Here is a 22748-nt window from a genome sequence, read left to right as displayed (position 1 = left end):
AGGAACTAGATACTTACAATAAGTTGCCTGTCATTGCCCATGTTACATTGAGGAAATAGTCTCAGAACTACCCCAAACAACAAATAAAGCTATCCTCTTGCCAGCAGGATAGTTAACATGCATCTTCTTTCAACACCTTATGACCCACAGTCTGCCCTGCACTCAAAATATGGGCTATTTGATACAGCTTTAAGCCTCCAGAAAAACATTTCCGCAAAGAGGGAAAAAGGCAGCAACAGATGGCCTTCCTACAGAATACAGCTGCTGCAATCTAGGCTGTCACAAGCACTGTATTTCACACACAGAATCCAGTGGCTTGATGTACATTTATTTTGAGAGACTGGTTAAATACTGCACTGTCCAAACCAGAACCGAGCAAACTCTATTTCCTGCATCAGCAGAACCTGCTCATTTTAAAAGGATGTCTCCTCTATCTGTTCTCCCACCAGATTCATAGAAAGAGTTGTGATATTCAAGACCACAGTACTAAGACATACATATCTTCTCATTTAAATTGCACAGGGGATACTCACTCTGGAATTCGCTTTTCTTAGGCTAGGAAGATACAGGTTCCTCTGCTTACTTCTGTTGCTCTTTTTTTGTTGTTAGGCAACATCTGTTCTGCCTCAAGGGAAGATCTGCTCCTTCTCAGATAATCTAACTATTGGGCTCTGAATTTACCTTTCTGGCTTTTCAAAAATGGATAGTTTCTTCTTAGTAAAGCAAGCAACCATCTGATATAGTTGATTTTTGAGGCTTAATTATTTCTCCCTCAATGAAGTCTAAGTCATACACAAATATTAAGTAAGAAAACAAGCAGCATTAAGTTAGTTATCCTTGTGTTAAAGCTGCCTCTTTTTAACCACTACTAAAATAAAAGCTTTCTGAAATTGAACAAAATCTACAATGTCTAGGGAAAAATTACATAATTGTTACCAAAAACATTAAACAGATGGGAAAAAAAAACCAACAACGCAACAACACACTCAGCAGAATTTGGTTTTATTATTAATCACTGCCTTCAAGACTCATAAATGGATAGCACTAAAAAAAATAATTTCATGGAACTGCAACAGACTCAAAGGATCAAAACACCACCTCATTAAACAAAACAAAACAAAAATATCCAGAACTAATTAGGGCCTCATTAATCCAGATTCAGCAACTCCTTTATACTCTTTCTATCATCATGCAAGAAGCTTAGTGCTTGCTAGGATTTTGCAATTATGTAATAGGTTAACACAAACTGTAAATAATCAGTGAGTGGAGTAATCAAATTAAGTATCACGGTCAGTGCACTTTTTGCCATACTGTCTTTGCTTTTCTGCTGTCTGTGCACTTAACACTCCATTTCTGCAGTCTCAGTAAGCTGTAATGGTTCTGTCAGTCACTGTGAATACTTTGCTTTGCTGAATTCCAAAATCCAGCAGAGCTACTTGAAAATTGATATGTATTATCTACAAAACAGCCTTTCCGCTGCAAGACACTTAAACTAAAGGCAAGCTATTTCATGGCAAAATAAATAATAAAATAAATAATCTCACCCCAGAGGTTTTTATACTTATACTTATAAATACACATAAGCCTGAGCCGCACATAAAACAGTTGAAAATTCAACAGCAGATTTATTCCCCTAGAAGACTATGCAGACACAAACCTAAAACAAACAGCTCTTCCCTCTTCTATTCAAAGATGTGTTCTTTCATTCCTAAAATGTTAGTGATATTTCCTTCCCCTTTCTGCTTTCCAAAGGACCACTTGAGCTCTCTAAGTCTTTGTGCTTTCACTGTACTGTGTGTTTGAGCAAAAGCCATTCTGTCTTCTCTTCAATTTTGATAATGATCAGCTATTTATTTCACAGAATCAAGGAATGGACCAGGTTGGAAAGGACCTCCAAGATCATGAAGCTCCAACCCACCCTTCACAGGCAGGGCCATCAACTTCCATATCTAATACTAGACCAGGCTTCCCAGGGTCCCATCCAACCTGACCTTGAACACCTCCAGGGGCAGGGCATCCACAGTCTCTCTGGGCTGCCTGTGCCAGCACCTCACCATTCTTATGGTAAAGAACTGAAGAACTTCACAGAACTTTAAGGTCATTTCTTAAGGAAACTCACATAGCAAACTGCTGGGAGATGCACCTATGGAACGAACTGTTGCCTTTGCTCTGACCAGCTCACCCTACTGCAAAACTTGGGCCATCTTGGGCATACTAAGGGAGCAAATGGCATACAAGTTCAAGTGACTTGCTGCCAACCACTCCCTCATCTCACTGGGACAGACTCTCCATATTAAGCTTACATTTCACACTACAACTTTGGAGAACCCCACAGTACATTGTTCAGTTCAGCAATTACAGGCTCCACTGACACCTGGCCCCCCTGCCATTCCAGGCATAAGTGGGAAAAGCTCAAGTCTAAGTGGAGGGATACAGTGTGTCACTGTGGTAGGTGCAGTTCTCCAGCCCTTGTCGGACGCTTTGTTTATACGTGATACAAGCATGAAGCTCCAGTACCATGGGATGTAATTTTGTAACCAGTTTGAGCTGCCAGAAAAAAAGCATGAGTTGATGTGGAGAAAGGTATTGAGCATTTCTTAGTCTGGCTCAACATGCAAGCATTGTTGCTGCAGGTAAGAAAGCCATGGGAGCACCCTTTCAGATGCTACCTACCTGTAGGCCAGCTTAACCTTCTCAAGTTGCAGACTGGGAAAGGTATTTCCAAAGCACATTCACTCTGGAGCCCTGCTCTACGGTACCAGCTTGCACACTTTTCAATATTAAAAATCCTCACTTCCTCCGCGCAAATGAGTTATTGCAGTACTTCACATTAACAGCCTTACTTCACAAAGGGAACAAGATAAGAGGATGCAGAAAGTCAATTACCATGGTCCAGTTAATGAACAGTAACAGAAACTCACTAAGCTGTTTTAAGCTGCTTTTGCAATTCTGAGCTGATAGCGTGTGGTCTTTACTGCACACTTCTGCCAGATAGCCTCTATTTTCCTGCTATTCCTTGTCCTTGCCTTCCTCCGTTTTTATTTCAGTTCTGAGATAAAACACTATCTGTTAACTATCTAAAAAGGCAAACACATCAGGGAAGGACTTAAAAACTCAATACCTTATATTATAATCAATTTCTTTTCAAATATATGGCTATGTTCTCTTCCTTCTTATTGTTTCCTACAAGTACTTATAATATTTAGCTGTAACCTCATATGAGTTGAAACAAAGGATTTGGCATCTCCTTGAACCGCACTGAGACCTTCCTAGAAGATTTAATTATTCCTTTTTGCTCTGCTAAGCATCTAAATAACCAAATAAAACCAAAGTTCGTTGACTCCGTACCACCCACACAAATATGTCTGCTACAGAAACAAAGCAAAAAGGGGAAAAAGTGAGAGTGCTCAGAACCAGATATTTTTCTATGACCTACCTACAAGTTACAACAGCTGAGGCTGGATCTCAACTAAACTGTGACATGTTCCAAAGCACCCTCCAGGCCAAAAGCTGATCGTGTAATTTAATTTGATTTCAGTGGCAGGAAACTCAAGGTAGGATTATCAAAGCAAAAACAAAGTCAGAGGACTCAATGAAACAAAACATTCTGTCTGTGTACCACCCACTCAAAGTTTGTCCTAAATATATCTATCTGCATCCTTGCTTTTCATACATACAGGATACTCTTCTAGCCAAAACCAGAAAAAAAAGCTCAGTTAGCTTTTAAGAGGCTCAACAGCACAAAGAAGTAAAAGCTATGAAACCTACTTTTTGTTCTGCTGTCCACTTCTGTTTTTGTTGGCTCCTGACTTGCTGTGGCTGGAGGTACTTTCTTCCCAACACTCTGAAAAAAATATAGTTATTCTCCTTTAAAATCGGCAGGTTCAATCATAAGTCAGATAACAGAAAGTATGTAGTGGAAATGGAAAATATAGGAATAGAAAAGAGAAAAGAAACAGAGGTAAATTAAACTGTACAGAGATTTGTTTGTAGGGCATCTGTCAGAATGTTGTTTTGTTTTTTTATTTTAAAAATGACGGTACAAGACCCGTAATAATGTGACCCTCATATCCTCCCTTGAAATATTGCTTTATATTAATTATTAAATATTAATCTTTAACTATTAAATCCTTAACACAGCTTTAGGGTAGAGACATAGAAGTTTCATTTGTGGATTCGGTGCCAAAAGTGAAGTTGAAAGAACAACAACAAAAAAATCCCTTGATTTCTTTCCATACCGGGAGTATTCATTTCACTCACTTCAGTCATTTCAGACTGAATGTGACTTCTAAATTGACATCTCTTTATGTGTTCCAAGTTTTTGTTTGCTTTAAGCAAAAATAACTATTTTACAGAGGATTATGATGATAAACAATTATCAACCTCAACTAATCTGAAAGAACAGTAAAAAATATTATCTACCCACAGTGTAATAGAATGGTTGACATTCATATTCAGGCATCTTAACCAACTTACATGCACGCCACCTCCTCTCTCCCTATCAGGAAAGTCGTCTAGCTTGAAAATCCAGATGACATGTAGTTGACAACATAAGTGAAGTTATTATTTGTTTTGTATGTATACTTACAAGTCCTAGCTATAGTTCAGCATCCTTTTCTAGTAAGCTATGTATTAACACAAAAAATAGCATTCCATACTGCAGTGACTTTATGAGTAAGAGGCAAGACAGCAAATACTTAGTCTTGAAAACACTGACCATGAAGAAAATATTGGCCAAAATATTGGCGAGAAGCAATAGAAGTACAGCAGTTTAAATAGGTGAAAAGCTTCAATGCACACCAAAAATAAGAATAGCTCCGTATTAATAATTTCATACGTTGTTCCAAAACTTTTCTATGAGAAAGAATGAACATAGGTGATTTTGGCTGGCAAAAGAAAGCACAACTGGAAGAGAGGCTGTTTGGAGAGATGTGCACAAGACATGGTCATCAAATGTGTGTTGACATGCAAGACAAACTACAAATTGCCATACGCACAAGTGTCTTGTTGCTACTTAACTTGGAAGTGGCAATACAAACAACTGAAGTTCTGATGGGCTTGCAACTCTGCTTGCAATCCTAAATTTTTCAAGTGCTGGGATTGAGAGTAAAACTCTACAGAACCTCCTAACTTCTATGCTGAGGTGCAAATGACAAGAGAAATTGCATTATCTGCAGCAGCAATCAGGCAGGTAACAGAACAACCAGAGATGTCAGTCACCTGCAAATCAGGAGACAACAGAATTCAAGGAAAGAGCACAGGCTGGTTGTGCTGAAGAAACTAAGCCAAGAAGGAAGAGTATGAAGAGCCAACTCTGAGATCTAGATGGAAAGCAATGAAAACTACACTGGAAGAGATGCAGGAAGAATCTGAAGCTACTAAGCATTCATACAGACACAGCACCTAATTCCTTTTGGATGAAACCCAAAATGAAACCAACTTACTATAGCAAAAGCATCAAAGATAAAGGAGGAATAAAATAGTGTATCTCAGTAGAACAGACAAGGTGCAGTGTAAAAGGAAATTTAAGACTTTTTTATTTCATAGAAGCAAATGCAAGTTTAATGCTTGAATACATTCATTCATCTGCTTATACAATGAAGTGCAGGTGATGTATCACCATGGGGAACCAAGTGACTCCTTGGGAGTAGAAAATGAAACACCAGCCAAACAATGCTGCTGTTTCTTTAGAGTGAGGAGACAAGTCAGAAAACAATCTTTGTATCATGAACCAGAAGGCTCATAATAACCCCCTCCTGAAAGAGTCCTAACAACCAGGCTGCAAATACAAGCAAATTTCTGCATTTTCTCTTTCTCTGTATATCTTGGATTCTTGGCTGCAGAGTGCTCTCGTCATCAGCAAAGACAAAATCAGATTCTCCCTGTATCCCTGGTCTAGTGCTTCAGAGACACTCCTTTCCCTCTATGCTCCTGCAGCATGCTGACTGCCGTAAGTCACCTTTCTAAGTAGTGGCAGTCAGCTAAGTTCAACCTACATTGCTTTTAGGTCTTGTCACACAAGAAACATGAGTTGGAAACTGAGTTCAGATGTCCTGATTCCACAGCCAGGTTAACTCCACAACACACACCAGAATGTAACAACAACAAGGACAGAATTTAATCTCACTATTTCTGCAAGGCAAGTGCAATTAGATTACGTGGCTGTCAGACACAAATCCCTCTAATCGCCTGGCAAGCAAATCCTAAAGATGAAAGGGGATGAGGATTCTTCTTGCTGCAGAAGCAGTTGATAAAAGCATGAATAATGACCGTGATCTGGTATACAGATATTCAAAGGGTTGAGAGAGATTTAAGCAGTAACTTGCCAGTCAAAAACCTGTTTGGTTTTATGAAGTCTATGCAAGGATAGTTGACCATTAAATCACAGCTTCTGTTTAATGGCAGAGGCCCTGATAGTGATGTGGTACGCTGCAAATCCCTATCACTGCAGAGCAGTTTCCTCTGATACTGAATTAACAGTGATTACAGAAAAGATTGAGGTGGTAAACAAAGTCTCTCAGATGAGGTCACAGCATAATCCAAATTTTTTAATTTCCCTTCATTTAAGCACTTTGGCTTATCAGCAATCCCTGTGACAGAGAGCAACACCAGAAAACTAAAGCACACAGCGGGCAGTACATATGTGAATTTTTCTCATGTGAGGGCAGTACTGCCCTTCCCTGCAACTATTCAACCCTGACCACAGTAAGAAAAGTAGACCTGTGCACAAGTTAACACTTCCAGGATATTTTACAATTGTATTTCAGGGTTTTCTATCATTGTTGCTGGAAACTGACTTGTCTATTTACTTTAGTTATGCAGGTCCCGTATCTCCATAAGATTTCATCTGAAGGTTCACATTAAACTGTCAGTTAAGCACCAGCTTGGCTGACATGGAAGATTCTGTCCTACTTCTTCATATTAGAGGAACATACTCATCCTTTCGCCCTCTAAAAAAATACAGCTTTCTCCTAGGAACAGCTTAAGTACCCAGTAAGAAAGGGGAAAAAAATGGTTTACTCAGCATCAGAATTTATTGTGGAAGGCGTACTGAAGTCTTCATTCCAGATAAAATATTTTGGGACTGTTATTTGAAAATAAAACTCTTTGAAAAAACTCTGTAAAGGAAGACATCGGATATTCATGCATTCATCTGAACGAGCTGGAAACACTGATGTTTATAAGCTTAACATTATTTGTCAGGTTGAATAGAGAAAATATAACACAACGCACTGATGCTTTCATACAGAGGAAGAATAGGGTTACATATCTCGAGAAGCATCAGAAAACCTCACTGCTTGGGTCAGGGGAATAAATGTGCCACGCTTCTTTGACCGCAATACTTCTTTAACATTCAGCTACTAGTTCTGAATGTTGTTCACATGCATCAGAATTTTCTTTACATATAGGTTTATGTGCAAACCTAAGGCCAGTCTTAGCAAGAATATAAAAGCTTTATTCTTTATTGTACTCCTGATGCACCATTTGGTAACTGAGAGCATTTTTCTCACAAAGAAATAGAAATAGCCGCTAGATTCTTCCAGGCATGGATGAGCATACGTATAAATAAGTTTCTCACGGAATATACATAACATTGGTGTTTTAGGGGAGGAAGCCAAATCGATTCCTTAGTTTTTTTCCCCACACATTTCAAATATTTATGGTACATTATCAAGTCCTTTATCCTCCCTACCTGGACTACCCCAAATTCAGACAAAAGTAAGTGCACTAACATTAAAGAACCAGAAGGTTTTCAGATGTTAAAATGCCCTTCCTTTGTCAGACACTTGTAAAATAAGAGAAATGTCCAGAGTTTCTTTTTTCCTTCCCAAGATACCAACCTTCAGCTCTACATGAAATACTTCCAGTGACAGTATGATCAAGTATTTACTATCCTGGGCTTCCCCAAAAGGACAGAGTTAAGTGTTTTCCGAAAAGGTCACCACACAGCACTTCAAAAAGGGTAATGGGAATTTTAAGAAGCCTTTATAGAGAAAATAAAAATTCTTTAGGGACAGTATGAATAAGCACCTGCTTGCACATTTGACTGACTTGGTTGTCTAAATAGCTTCTTACTCCTGCCAACTTTTTACTTATCTATGCTTTGGTATAAATACCATCCACGTGCTTCTGAACTATAATCAGGAATGTTTTTAGTATCAGCTGGATATATACAGTCTGCTCAATGCATGCATAGCTAATATGGAGAGTTCCAGCTGCCCAAGCCACATGCATGCCTACTGCCATCATCTATGAGGAAATTTCAATCACAGCACAGGGTAATTTCCTTAAAACTTGGTTAGGTGAATGAACGAGGCAGGAAACAAGTGTTCATGGAGTCCTCAATTACAAACACACCGTCACAAGGAGAGTGCACAGAGAGGCAGGATGCAGCATGTCTCATAACTGCTGTGAGCAAGAGGGAGCTGCCCCAGCGTTGCCTAAGGCTACCCACCCAAGGTGGCCAAGTGCACAGGAGCCACCTTCAGTTACCAACCATCTCCTCTCTCTGTAGTGGCATTAGCCCCTCTGCAGTGGGAGACGAAAGAATTAACCTGTGTTAAAATGTATTGTAGATGGAAGGAAAGAATGAAAGAGTTTGCAAGTTATCTGCTTTCCTCAACAGCTGCACAAACTACAGGTATAGAACTGAGGCATGAAAATTAGAGGACACGGGTAAGGTGAAAACCAGCAGCAGTGCTCATTTAGCTCATTTATGCCAGCTCAGGCTCAATGGGAAAGTATGGAAAGCATCTCAGTGTGTTTCAGTAGCTCCAAAGGATCATACTCAAGGCAAATCAAGGAAAGGTTGCAACAATGCTGCCTTCTACATCAATCAAATGATGAAATATGAACCAGGTAATACTTCTATAAAGAGTGGGTGCTGTGACCACAGGACCAGGTGTGGTGCACATCCCCAGATGTTTACCAGCAGGATGATTGGCAAAGATTAAACAGAATACAGACAACAGTGCAATTAAAGTATGTTTAAATTTCATATTACAGTTTCTTTGCATATGGGCTATACTACCATACATCAGGCAATCTGAAAATAACTAATTTTCACATTTAGCTCATATTCCAGAAGGTAAAAGTGCATTTCTTCCAAATAACATCTTGGTCTTACCAAAGAAACAAAAGCAAAGACTTCATCCCACTGGATCTCCTTAAAAATCAGTGTAATTTCAGCCAGCAGCATGACTCTCGGCACAGTGGGCAAGCTGTTTTTAGTCAGCAATCAATAGAGATTTGGGGTCCTGTAACCACTCATTGGTCTCTTCTGGAAACTGGCTACTGCTCCAGCACTGCTTTACAGAAAAGGAATGCTGATGCAGTCAACAACCATACCCTGCCCAAATGTAAAAGGCTTTTGAAATCAGGTTGCATATGCAAACATGCCTCAAGGTATGTGGGGAAAATGTTTTCTAGTATTCACACAGAAATTGATATGTTTCCTCCAATTACAAACATTATTCCTTGAATGCAAAGGAACAACAAAAAAAGGGGGACTAAATTAGAATCTTAGTCTGAATTGTACTACTATGCCCTAATTCTCATTCCACAGAATAGTAAACAGGGTATAATTACATTATACCACATGCAATTCACTTGGTGCCCTATAAATAGAGTACTGAGTGTGACAGCATCTTACAATTGCTGTATCTGGGATGTGCTGACAGTCAGGACACTGGAATCTGAGCAAACAAGTAAGCAGGAAAGTAAACAAACCGAAGGAAAGTGCACAGAGAATGGGTAAAGAACAAAGTGAGAGCAAAAAGCTGTAAATGATTCAAGAATGGTCACATTTGCTTTGATTAAAAACTACTACTTTCTTTAAAATAACTAACTTCTAAAATATTCAATGAAATAATTTGCCAGTGCTTTATTTAGTTGGGTTGAAAAGAATTTAGAAATGATATACAAAGAAGGCCTATAAAATCTATTACTAGGATAGACAGAAAATGATTCATGTGATTCTGAACAGGATAAGAGGGGTTGGAAGGGACCTCTGGAGATCACCCCCCAGTCCAACCCGCTGCTAAAGCAGGTTCCCTACAGTAGGTTACATAGCATCTGGGCAGGTTTTGAAGGAGACTCCCCAATCACTCTGGGCCTCATGTCCATATGGAATTTCCTATGTTTCAGTCTGCACCTTTTGCGCCTTTGTCCTGTCACTGGGCACCACTAAAAAGAGCCTGACAATATCCCAATATCCACTTGCCTCCCACCCTTAGATATTTATAAGCATGGATAACATCCCCTCTCAGCTCTCTCTACTGCAGGCTGAATAGCCCCAGGTCTCTCAGCCTTTTCTCATACAGGAGATGCTCCAGGCTCCTCATCATCTCCATGGCCCCTTCACTGGACTCTCTCAAGAAGTTTCCTGGCCTTCTTATTTTAGGCCCAAGCACTAGGCTCTGCAAATCATTTTATTTGGTGTTAATATTTTTATCTTGTTTTAATTAAATTTCATCTACTAACTAAACTAGTTGTGATTATTTATAATTGTAGTGATCATTTACCTTAGCTATTTGAAAGTTTGCAAACCTCAAAACTTAGGGATTTCACAGGAATTCATGGAAGTTTTCTTTAAAACATACAAATAAAAAGGCTGTTGTTCCAGTCCCCTGAAGAAGATTTAAGCTGTGACCCAACTCCAGACTGAAAAATGAAACTGAAATATAGATCTGAAAGAGTCCACTATTCATCCTCATTTATTTATTTTTAAAGTATTAACTTGGATAGGTAAATGCTTAAAAGACAGGAAACAAAAGGCAAGATTTCATCACAGTGGCAAGTACAATTCCTCAGGGATCTGGATCAAGGCCCTTACTTTCCCCATGTTCACAGCTGATGCAGAAAAGGGGAAAACCAGAAGTTACGCCTGTTGTCAAAACACAGTACAAATCCATTCAACACTGCAGCGTGCAGTTCTCACCTCCTTCCCTGGCACACATAATTCATCTCAGTCACTAAAGGAACTAGAAAAACATAGAAAGCAAAGAATAATTAAACCTATGGAACAGACCCCTAATCCTATCCCTGACAATAAATATGGGTGATTAAGAAAGGTCTATAAAAATCTGGGAGAGCGTTTGCTGAGAAGGTGGTTATGGAGGATTCACTGATTATCTCTTCCAGTAATAGAAATAAAGGGTTATCAGATGAAATCAGCAGGTACAACACTCAAAACAAAGGGAGGCACTCCTTCCCACATCAGGTAAGCAAGCTGAGCAGCACTTTTTTACAGCAAGTAACAGAAACCAAAAATTTATGAGAAATGAATATATGACCAGATCTGAAGAGGGAAAAAAAATCCATTAAGGTTGTAAAACACAAGGTTAAAAATCAGTGGAGGCTGTTAACACTCACCATAAAAGCTCTCTAAGTTTACCCTGATCTCATACATTTCCCTAGGCTTGCCAGTATTGAACTGTTTGGAGGTGCAACAGGAGCCTAGGAATGATCTGAATTACAAATGTCTCAAGGTCTTTTAATATCTTGGAAACCTCATTCTTTGAGCATATGGAAATGGAATACTGAATGTGGTACACTTCAGAAAGTAAATCTAAATAAAGCAAAGTGACATGAAAATAAAGTGATAAAACAAGAGAAACCTCAAAGGCTTACACCAGTTCTTCTGTTCCCCCAAACATTTTCAAACTAGCATTTTCAGTCAAAGACAAAATCAGCCCATATGAAAAACAAAGATATATTGAACAAATAATTAGAAAACTCTCAAAAATCACAAAGCAGCAACTCTTAATTAATTTAAATCCACTGATTTGTAGGCCAGTATAAACACTTTCAATTGAGAAATTACAGAGCTAAAAAGTGATTTATGGCACTTATAAACCTGGTTCCTTGGCCCCTCTTCTGTCCCCCAGAAACCTCCTGTAAATCTAAAAGATTATAAAACCAAACTGTAATGAGAAAGAGAAATCCACCACACAGTAATACAGAACTGCATATTTTCTTTAGACATTTCAATCTTTTCATGACCTGTAAGGTGAATGAAGTACATCACAACACAGTCAGAGAAGCGTATACAACAAGTCGCCTACCTGCTGAACAAATCAGGCTCTGTCAGGTAATCCTGACAAGGCTTTAAATGCCTCCAATTTTACTCTGATAAAGTGCTATAGACTTAAGGTGTCTTCAGAGACACAATAGGCGCAGTATTTCAATGTATGAATTCACACTACTCCCTCAGTGATGATACTGATGTTTATGCCGAGCTGTAACTGTTTATGTCCTTCACATTCATGTAATTTATATTTCTGGAGAGTCCCAAATCTTCATAGCGTGCAAGACATCTGATTAGAGGGACTGTTTCACAGATTCCCAACTTCCCATTTGCAAATACAAAACAACTCTTCAGCAATTTCAGAACTGCTTAAATGGAAAATTACTGTAGTTCTCGTTTCCAGCTGTTGAGCTCCATTAAAAATGACCTGAGCCAAATGTCTAATCCAGCTATCCATGCACTAAAACTAGCAGGTGTTTAGCAGACCACCAGCAGTCCATAAAACACAGATCAAGACCATCTTCATCAGCCTCATGCAAGTCCCTTGAGAAACACGTGCTATTTCAAATAACATCCAAACAAATAAGTAGGTAAAATAAGAGCTGGAAAATTTTTCTTTTAACTTCTTGGATAAAAATGAGGTGTAGGAACAAAAGCTTCAATGAATACAAACAATGAATTCATAGAATCATAGGATATCCCCAGTGAGGAGGAACCCACGCTGTCATTTTCATGAAAACCCTGAGTAGCTCAGAGAGCAGAACAGTGTACATTTTGTTTTTTCCATCATTACTCTCCATTGGGTACCCATTCTATCAGCAGATGAGTTCAGACTCCAAGCTTTAATAGCTTGGTATCTTGACAAATCTTCAATTATGGACAAGGAAGGGAACAGATAGACTGTTTTCTCCTCTTATGTTTGAGCTGACAGGAGAGAAACCTATATATCTTAACTCACACTCTTTGTATGATTCCTATTTCTTTTAAATTTGAACTTCTGACATTCGATGCTGCCAGTCATGCAAGTTTCAAACAGCTAATGAACTCAAAATCTGCCTTCCAAAAAATGCTAATATTGAGAAAGCCAATGGAAGAGCTTAGATTAGGCAGACACTGCTGAAACAAATGGAGCATGACATATTAGAATCACTAAGGAGTAAAAACACTTAGGAAATAAAATTAAATGAATAAGATAAAACACAACTACAATGAAAACCACACAGTATGCTCCCAACTGCCTCATCCCAGTACTGAAAGGATGCATGTGGAATTGAGGAGTCTGGACAAGCTCATTTTCTTTCCTCCTCAAGCCAAACATTTGGATGGTAGAAGGTGCTTTTGCAAGGAAAGAGTTTTGTTTGTTTGTTTTCCAATAGATGAGTCCTTTTTCTTCGGTGCTTTATTTATTTTTCATGTTCCCCTTTTACTGACTGTGCTTCATGCAAATGTAAAATGTCCCCCGACACCCCTTGTCAGGAATTTTACCATTTGCAGGTTGCAAATCGCAATTAATTTCTGTCTCCTCTGGGAAGAATCCTGCAGTCAGGCTGCACTTAGTGAATGAAATCCCTTCACAATCTCCCAGGAGAGCCATGCCTGTCTAGATTGCAGCTGATAACCAGCATGATCCAGATTGTACCATCAGCAGAGAAACTGCTGTTATGAAACCTTCTCTCTTACAAAAATTAATGAACCTTACAACTGCTACGTAGATCTACACTTCCTCTTGCAGCAGTAAGGGAAGCAGCTGAGCTACTTGCATTTCTTAAAGAAAAGTCTAAGAAAACAACCAAGTGACAAAGCAAAATCCATGAGCATCACCATTCAGTTCTTTCAACAAACTGGAATTTCAACTATTTTCCTTTGAATACATCTCAACAACTTGAAACACAAGTGAAAAATGACTAATATCATGTGTTTCAGCTTTTCTTTTCAGCAAGTGCTTTAGGTACAGAGCCTGCTTCTAAAGAAGCTGCCAGCTGGATGCATGCAGGTCTCCTGCTCTTTGGGTGGCCACAGAATGGCAAGTGGGCCAGCACCCAGCAGAACCCAGGCAGCAGTACAATGCTCTTGGCTACAAGGCAGTGCTGCCTGGGGACTTCCCCCAGGAACTGAGTCCAATCACCCCTCCCTGAGTTTTACTGAGAAGTTTCTAGGAAGTGCTTAGTCAACTAACTTTAATAGTATAAGCTCAATAATGAATAATATGATGAATAATGTATTCATGGTATTTAAGAACTATTCTATAGAGATCAAAAGTCACTGACTTAATATAGAAACATGCAAAAAAGATGACAGAAAGGCAATTTAGAAATCGGCCTGGAGACTTTCAGTCCCCCAGAGTGTCTGGCTGCTCTGTGATTCTTTAACACTCGTCTTTTACTCCTTCACCTTTTTCTAAAGGCAAAGGAAAGACACATGGAACACTGTAAAAGAAACAACTCAGAAAAACCGTAGCTTCATTCCTGCATACTCTACTGACTTGAGCTGTTAAACAAAGAGAATGTTTCTATCAAGAGACCCCAAAGTATCTGTAAATAATTGGGCAGTTTATTTGGTGTCTCTCCCTTCAGCTCCCTGTAAGATTTTACAAACATCAGTTGACTCCAGTTTTCCTTGTAGGGATAATTCCCATTTAGATTTATTATCCCACTAAGATTTGCTTCAGAATAATTTCTATAAGTTTTCCTCATTCATACGAAAGACCCCAAATGTCGTCTCACACAGAAGAGGAATTAGCAAAGCTCCTCCTCTTTCCTCCTGCCAAAAAGAAGCGGTTTTATTAGAACACTGGGGAAGGAAAGGAAAAAGGAGGAAGAGGGGATAATTTTTGTTTAGAAAGTAAATATTTGAAAGAACAACATATCCTAAAGACTGTGTAACTATTCTTGCTTAATTCCAAAGTTAGACTACCCTTTAGAGTAAGAAAACTGAAGCCAAATCTTATAGAAATAATAAAGAAACCCATCTGTGCAAGCTTAACGGCCAAACAGTCCAAAAGGAAAAAAAAACTTAAGCTAAACAGAGCCAGGACAGAATTCATTTTCATGCAGAAGAAACCCCCTATTTTAATACCTTCCTCTATGACAGAAATGGACTTCAGGATCCCCAGCACTCTTTTTCTTTTTACCTACCCAGCATCAGCATCTACAAACTGTGCAGAATCACAATGGAGTCAAATTCTGTGCTTTCAGAATACATATATTACAAAAGAGTTTTAAATAGTGACAGAAAAAAAAAAACTACCCAACCAATTATAAAAGAAATACCTCCTCTCCCATTGTGAAGCCCAGCTGCCTTTCAGCAGCTCAGAGTGTCCAAGAAGAGCACTGGAGTCCTGCCCCTTCCTTGCATGAGCTCAGCCCAGCAAGGGTGGGAGCCCAGCCCTAGCACTGACTCACTCTTCGAACCATCCCAGGGAAACAAAGGTTCCACTTGTTTATTTCACAGGAAATCTGGAGCTTTTCCTACCTCTGCTCACACTTGAGTTAGAAGTTTCCTCTCCTGACTTCATGAGACTGATAGCTGGGAAAGGTAATGTGAAAAGAGGATGTATGGGCTTCTTGTGAACAGTCCAGAAAGTAAGTCTTGCAAATAACTACAGGAAAATGAGCTTCTGACAAATTCTGAATGTACATTTCCCTATATTGGGGGGTGGAGGGAAATGGTTGAAATCATATTTAGGCTTTTCTGACAGACACTATCTTTTAAAGAAAGACAATCAAGAAACTGAAGCATCACTAAGATTATGCTCTGTTCCATGAAAGTATTTTAAGTCCTCAGTGCTTCCTCCTCATGAGCATTCAAACTTAAAATGAACATAAAAGGGCAGAGGAGGACAGGAATCACATCATAAGCTGCTCAGATAATTTGGAAGAAATTGAATATATTTATGCAAGCCACAACATCCTACACACTCATGCTTCCATTTTTCCTTATAAACCATTCAGTAACCTTCAGAAAAATGATCATGCATTTATAAACAAGTACATCTGCAATGTACACACATACGTACACTCTACACATTCCCTAAACACACACTCATCCTCTAAAAAGACAGTATCGTGGGAGTGGCAAAACAATGCTGGGGCAAGGAAAAAGCCCACTGTACTCATACACTAAATAGATAAAAGATGGTTCCTTGGTTTTGAGAAACAGAGTACGGAAGGACATGATAAACTTTGACAGTATGTAGATTTTAAAGAGGAGGCCAGTAAATTGTTCAATGTGGTGCCCACAGAACAAGGAAACAATGTAATCTGTAGAGCTGGGATATATATATAGTATAATCTTTTAGTATAGTGAAATACTAGAACTGAGGCTGGATATACGACTTTCTCTACAAGATGTAATTTAAAAAGAACAAATAAATAAATCAGACAACCTCTGAGGATTTGTTACATGCATTGGGTCCTAACCTGGTTGGGAGGCTTGGATCAAACTGAAAGCAAATTAAAGTTATCCGGGTAGAACTACCAATGCAAATACACAAAAAAAAGGCAGGATATTTTAAAGGTAGGAAAAGACCAAGACAATTGGTCACAGGAAAGGCAACATCCCTTGTAGCGCAACCTATGAGCCAGCACTATGCTGCAGAACAGGTTCAGAAATGACTCAGAGAAAAGTCTGAATGCCTCACGAGCCAGCCTGAAGTTATCTGTTTTCCAATTACAAATTAAAGCTGCATTACAATACATCATTATCAGTACAAGAAAAACACACACACAAAAAGGTATCTATGTTTTGAGACAAGAATAATCTGTAATATATTTTAAAGATATATATATATTTGTGCATATATATTTATCAAATGTAAGTAAATATAAGCGGCGTGATCAAGTATGACCTTCTAAAAATAATCTTTCATAAGTGACAATCAAAAATGGAAATCATTTAAGCAAAAATCCACCAACTAATGAGTCCAAGTAGGTAGCAAAAGATGAGTGCATGCATTTGACTTTCAGTAATGTTACGGGCTATAGGCAATCTAGTACACATTCATAAATGTTTTCAATACCTCAGCAAACATGAACATAATTTCCAAACTCTGACTGGCTATTTCATTTTTTGGCAGTATTTGTTCTTTAACTTTTAAAGTACATGAGCGCTAATAAGATTAAACATCAAATTTATAAACCTAAATACTCATAAGCAGCAATTAAAAATCAAAGTTGCTTTATCTGACACAACCCAAGCGAAGCAAGAAAACGACTTCATCTTACCCAGCAATACAGCAACGCTGTTTGTAAAATTATTTATTCCTAAAGTCTTGATTCAACACATTGAAATGTTTTCTATCAACTTGTATCAGTTAGATTTTACTTGAGTAGATTTTAGTGTTCTTATTAGACAGTTCAATATGTAAACTGAAGCCCAACAGCTGCATGGCAGCACCACTACTTTCTAAAACATTTTCTCTGTACTGAAGTTGAAATTCAGACTTTGTCTCCATCAAATCTCTCTGGACCTCAGGAAACAAGCTTCATTTTACTGTTAAATCACAGTATCTTTGTTGGTTTTTGGAGGATATATATATATATATATATATATTTTTTAATTATTATTTTTTTTAAAAAATGATTCTTCTTTTGAGTACTTGTGGGGGTATAAAGCTTGGGAATGCTAAGATTTAATGGAAAAGTGAGACCTTTCCTGTGATTTAGGAAACCACTGGTCATCGACACACAACTGAGTTTGCAGCAATGTAGAATGCACATGCTTTTACTCTGTCCCTATTATGAAATAGAATTGCAACAGCTAAAACCTATGCATCCTGTTTTCCCAGAGAACCCTAAGAATTTCTAATCAAAACCATTCCTGAAAATTCTGGAGTGCTGCCTGCCAGTGCCTCAAAGGGAGCTCCCTCTGGCAGAAGCCCAGAACTCTCCCTGGGAGAACAACATCTCCATGTCAGTTTTAGGAGCAACTTCCAGTACTAGCAATACTTTTATACTACTCTGCTTCTATTTTTAGCTGCTACTCAAGTAGCTCAAGATAGACTATAAGTTGAAAACAGTGTTCACGCATATGCTGGATACATTCATTACATATGGCCAAATCCGTTCAGATATAAGTCCGCTGAGGCACAGACAACAGCTATCTTGCATTTACCTAGGGTCCAGTAGATGCTTTATTTAAAACATACTCTTTAAAAAGTCACAAGAAGCACAAAATACTGTGTAGCTAACTTCCTCTGCCAAAAACTGCTGTTGCAGGCTGGTGGGAAAGCTTAACTCTGCCACTGGTATCTGGTAACTCTGTTGAGCAGTCTGAATATTCTCCAAACCAATGTGAGAAAGCACTAAAGCAAAGCTAGCCCAGAAATGCCAGACATGTACAAACAGAAGGCCAGGAGACACTATTCACTCAAGTATCATAGTTTGGTGACTCAGCAAAGACTCACTGCCAGCTCTAGGGTTATCAGATCGGTTCTTCTCTTTAAACACAAGTTTCCATTTCCCTTTCCATTCCCCTGTACCAGGAACTGTCATAGTCAGCCTCCCCAAGATGCATGCTGCTTTCTGACTACCCCTCAGTTCAAGAACTGGCCACCTATCCTTCCTTCTTTTTGCTGTGGAATTGTTTACTCCTGAAAGGCTAATGATATTCCAAAGAACCATCCACAGTGCTCCACAAACATAATATTCCGTTTACAACCACGTGTTATTTCTGCATAATGAAATAAACATAAATTGTGCTTCCAGACACAGCTCTCAGAATGAGGGGTCACACTGTTGGTGGAGGAACAAGGTTTGGCTGCGGGCAGCCGAGCTCTCGAGGCAGCTGCCAGAGAGGCCAGGGCCTTCTTGCCTGGTGGCTCACAAGATGTCTCTGAACTAAGTGGTTAGGGCAGGGGTGCCAAACTACACAGACAGCAACTTCAAAGCTGAACACAAACGCTTCTCAAACAGCTGAATGCTTCCGCTGTTCCTACACACAGTCTGACATGCCGCTGATGCTCGCTGTGACCGCTGCCATCTCCAATGGCTATTTCCGAATAAACAAATGCCAGAAACCAGTGCTTTCAACTGCAAACTACTACACACACTTAATATTCACACTGCATGCTTTCTGCCTTACTAGTGTTCATATTCAGCATGGGTGCCATCACTCACATTCATTTTTTTAATTATCTCAGGATTTTGACCAATGGCTTCCACATCTTTGTGATCAGCACATGCAGCAGGTGCAGGCCTTGTAGCCCTGAGATCAAGCACAACATAGGCTGAGCAAGGCCTCCAACTTGCATCTCCCAAGCCTTTCATTTTTAAGTGACAACTGAACATTAAAGGTGGAAATGCTCTATACAGACAGCAAGGCAGGAACTGGCATAACTGGTGTGGAAAAAATGTGTCCAAAAAAACCTCACCATCACAGACTCAGTCCCTAGATCATGGCCTCAAAATAGAAACCCAGGTCTTACAGGCACTCTGAATTTACAACTTTCTGTCTTATCATAGAGGACAGGTAGATTCAATAATTGGCATCAGTTCTTAGCCCTTATAGCTGTTGTGTCTACTTTCATTATTTCCTCTCCATTTCCCCTCTCCTCAGTGTACTAAATACATGCAGAAATAAAAATTGCTAGGTGGTGTCGTGCAGTGAGAAGGATCCCTAATGAGCAGTTAACTAGTTGCTGGATCTAGAGCCACAATAGCCTCCCCTTTACATTACGTCATGGTGGTGACTGCAATATTGCCTGGTTTGCTGGTTGGATAGCATTTACATTCAGTTCTGGCAATCACTAATGTGACCTCACTAAATCCTGCTAATGAAATCCAGCTTTGCTCAAATTCACCAGTGCAAGCTCACTATGGAGATCTAAACAAAAGAAAAGGCAATATGAATTTGATATGAATATATCTCAAATGGAAAATGTAAGAGATTCTCTCAATAGTCTCTTCAGAAGCAAGGACAGTTTTCAGAGAAAGATAAAAAAAAGACTTCATTTATATTCACTTATTTTGGATTCTAGTTCTTTTGGCTGAGATTTCAGTTCACTAACCAACATGACACAGTTAACTCAGACAAAGGAATGTATTGGTTGAATTAATTTTCCTATACTTCTAGAGATTTATTTTTAGATAGAGGAAAATGTGATAGCTTATTGGAACAATGATAGCGTATATAGAACATATTGGAAGAAAGTGCAACCTAGAAACGCAAGTTTTAGACAATGTACTACAAAATAAAGAAGGAAAAGAAGAACTAAACATGAACACTTGTGCAAATGTGTTGGTGATGCACAAGCAGAAAGAAGAAACAGGAATTCTTATTTGTCTGTAAAACTTTTAACTTTAACAATAATGCTATACTGCCTTTTCTAAGGAGAAACAACATGCCTAAAAGCACACCGTACTTCTTTCAGAAATTCAGGTCAGCAAACTACAGCTTCAGTCATATGTAGCACAGTCGATTAACTCACCTACACCTATCATTAATGGGAATATGACAGAGCCAAGCCTCAGGAATCTGATTCTACTTTGACTGGAAAACAAATACAGCCAGTGGTAAATTCATCAATGCAAACAGAAAACAAACCTACAAAGCAAAAGTGTTTGATTTTGTTAAAACGTGGAAGAAACAGTTTTGATGGCTCATGCTAAACTACCACAATTGCATCATTAATTTCCCTAGGATAACGTTTTTGTGATTGTTAGAACAAAGAACAGCTAAGCAATGAATTCAGCACACCAATAAAATCAATGGGCTTACACACAATTCCTAAATTTTGTCCTTAGAGAGTTCACTGATGACCCTAAAAGACAAGGGTCACTCTGTTCTATGTTGTTAGCACTGGGCTAATTCTTGGAGCACAACAATATGACTGATGATTTACAGCAGGGCGTAATGGAATCTCTTCCTGCTCTGCTGGCAGCAATCCTTTCCGTCCTCAGACCCCTGCCAGTATTTGTGTAAAAGCCTTCCCAACTTAACACAACAATAATTCATATCACCCTGGTATGAAATATGATCTAAACTTATGGTTCATAACATAGAAAAACATGACCATGTGTGCCACGGTGGCGCAGTGGTTAAAGACGCCGCCTTGCAACACTGGGGCCCGGAGTTCAAATCCCCCCTGTGGCGCAAGTGGTAGAAGTGCCACTCTGCTACACAGAGGCTCGAATCCTGGGGGCTGGACTCGATGATCTCTAAGGTCCCTTCCAACCCGCACGAAACTATGAAACTATGAAACTATGACTGAACAGAATGTAATAATGCCAACAAGACAAGACCAAGTCAGTTCTTCTGTAGATGGGATTGACACCTTCATGAGAATTACCTTGTTAGAAATAATCTCACATTATAAGATCCTTACTATAGTTTCCTGATACTTAAAAACAACCCTTAACATTAGTTCCTGATACTTAAAAAAATTCAACAGTTGATAGGAAATATTTTAAATCAAACAGGTTAGATTATCACTACAAACATATACAAAATGTTTCATAAAAAATAACATAAAGAAGAACCACTATGAAGAATGCGAAGATCTTCAAACATCAGAAAATCTGAAAAAAAATGAAGGAATTGAGAGACGTTTTGTTTCTGACTCATAAAGATTACAAGTTATTGGAAAACTGAGGCTATTTCTTGCAGATGAGTAAGATACATACTAAGACAAAAATCCCTTTAAAACCTACATTCAAGACTCTGTATCATAAATCACAACATTTTTAACCCCCCCGATGCAGACCTCTTGTGCCAAATATGACCTTTCTTGGTACTACAAACAAGGTGGGATTCTCTCTCTCAGCCATCATTAAATAGCAAAGAACGCTGCAATGACAAGGGAGGAATTTCTTGCAGCCAGAAGAAAAGTATTTAGGGAAGTTAATATTTTACAGTTAAAATCCCATATTTTGTCAGTGAATCAGGTGTTGGTGCTCTGAATAGGCAGACAACAGTCCTCAAGCCTCTCAACAGTCCAGTTCAAAGGTTAAACGACCTGACCCTACCCAGGAAAAAAAAAAAAGCAAACAACAGCAACATCTTTCTTCTACTTATCTACATACTTGAATATGAATAACCAACTATACTCGCAAAGATGAAGATATCATTTTCCCCTAGCCGTGCAACATTAGGAGAAATCTGAAGACACGGGAAGTCTATGGGCAGGATGAAAAAAATTCAAAATCTTCTGAATACTCTCTGTTCAATTTTTGTCTGGGCAATGAATCTTCAGACTTACACTGCTTATCTGGCTCTGGGAGAAACAAAGGCAAGATTTCTCACTATAATAAAGCAGAGCAATTTTACCTCAGTGAACAAAGGGAACTTTCTAAGCATTTTGTGAGCACTTCATACTAAAACAATGAAGTCCAGAGTTTAAGGGGCACATAATTTATTTTAATTAGTTCACATTTACTATTACTACCACGTAGGTGGTGGTGCAGACACAAGAAATAATTCATGCGGCATAAACGGAGCCTTATCATTTGAAAGTTCTATTCTGCCTGTATCTGACTTGAGAGAATTAGATTTTGAGCAACATCTGAATTCTGTCTACAGCCACCTTACAAGTGAACATTTCTTTTGCATACCAACTATAAATACCATTAGCATGTAAATTCTAGGTGTGTTTATCTTAGCAGATTGTCTGCAGATTTCCTTTACATAGTTACAAGAAGAAAATTAAGAACTTAAAACTCACATCACGCATTATTAAAATAGAAAGCTACAGAGAATAAAAATGTTAAAATATGTAGCTACAGAA

At 38.7% G+C, this 22748-nt stretch overlaps 1 protein-coding gene across 10 annotated transcripts in view; it reads right to left on the bottom strand.

The window, feature by feature from the left end:
* The window catches only part of SH3KBP1 (SH3 domain containing kinase binding protein 1), a 205859-nt gene that overhangs the window by 49275 nt on the left and 133836 nt on the right, over positions 1 to 22748 (bottom strand). For 9 of the 10 annotated variants that reach the window (XR_014947146.1, XR_014947147.1, XM_015886329.3 and 6 more), the window contains one exon: positions 3769 to 3844. Coding sequence is in view for 8 of the 10 variants with exons in the window: in XM_015886329.3 (XP_015741815.1) it covers positions 3769 to 3844 (76 nt within the window). In the remaining 2 variants the exon portion in view is untranslated. Of the gene's footprint in view, positions 1 to 3768; positions 3845 to 15297; positions 15434 to 22748 lie in introns of those variants that run through there. The other variant, XM_015886359.3, reaches the window with a different exon arrangement.

This window comes from Coturnix japonica, chromosome 1, assembly GCF_054131305.1.
Source record: "Coturnix japonica strain WE chromosome 1, WE-NBRP24, whole genome shotgun sequence".
Taxonomy (NCBI): domain Eukaryota; kingdom Metazoa; phylum Chordata; class Aves; order Galliformes; family Phasianidae; genus Coturnix; species Coturnix japonica.
Note: the sequence above shows the minus strand (reverse complement) of the source record. Positions and strands in the feature narration are given on the sequence as shown.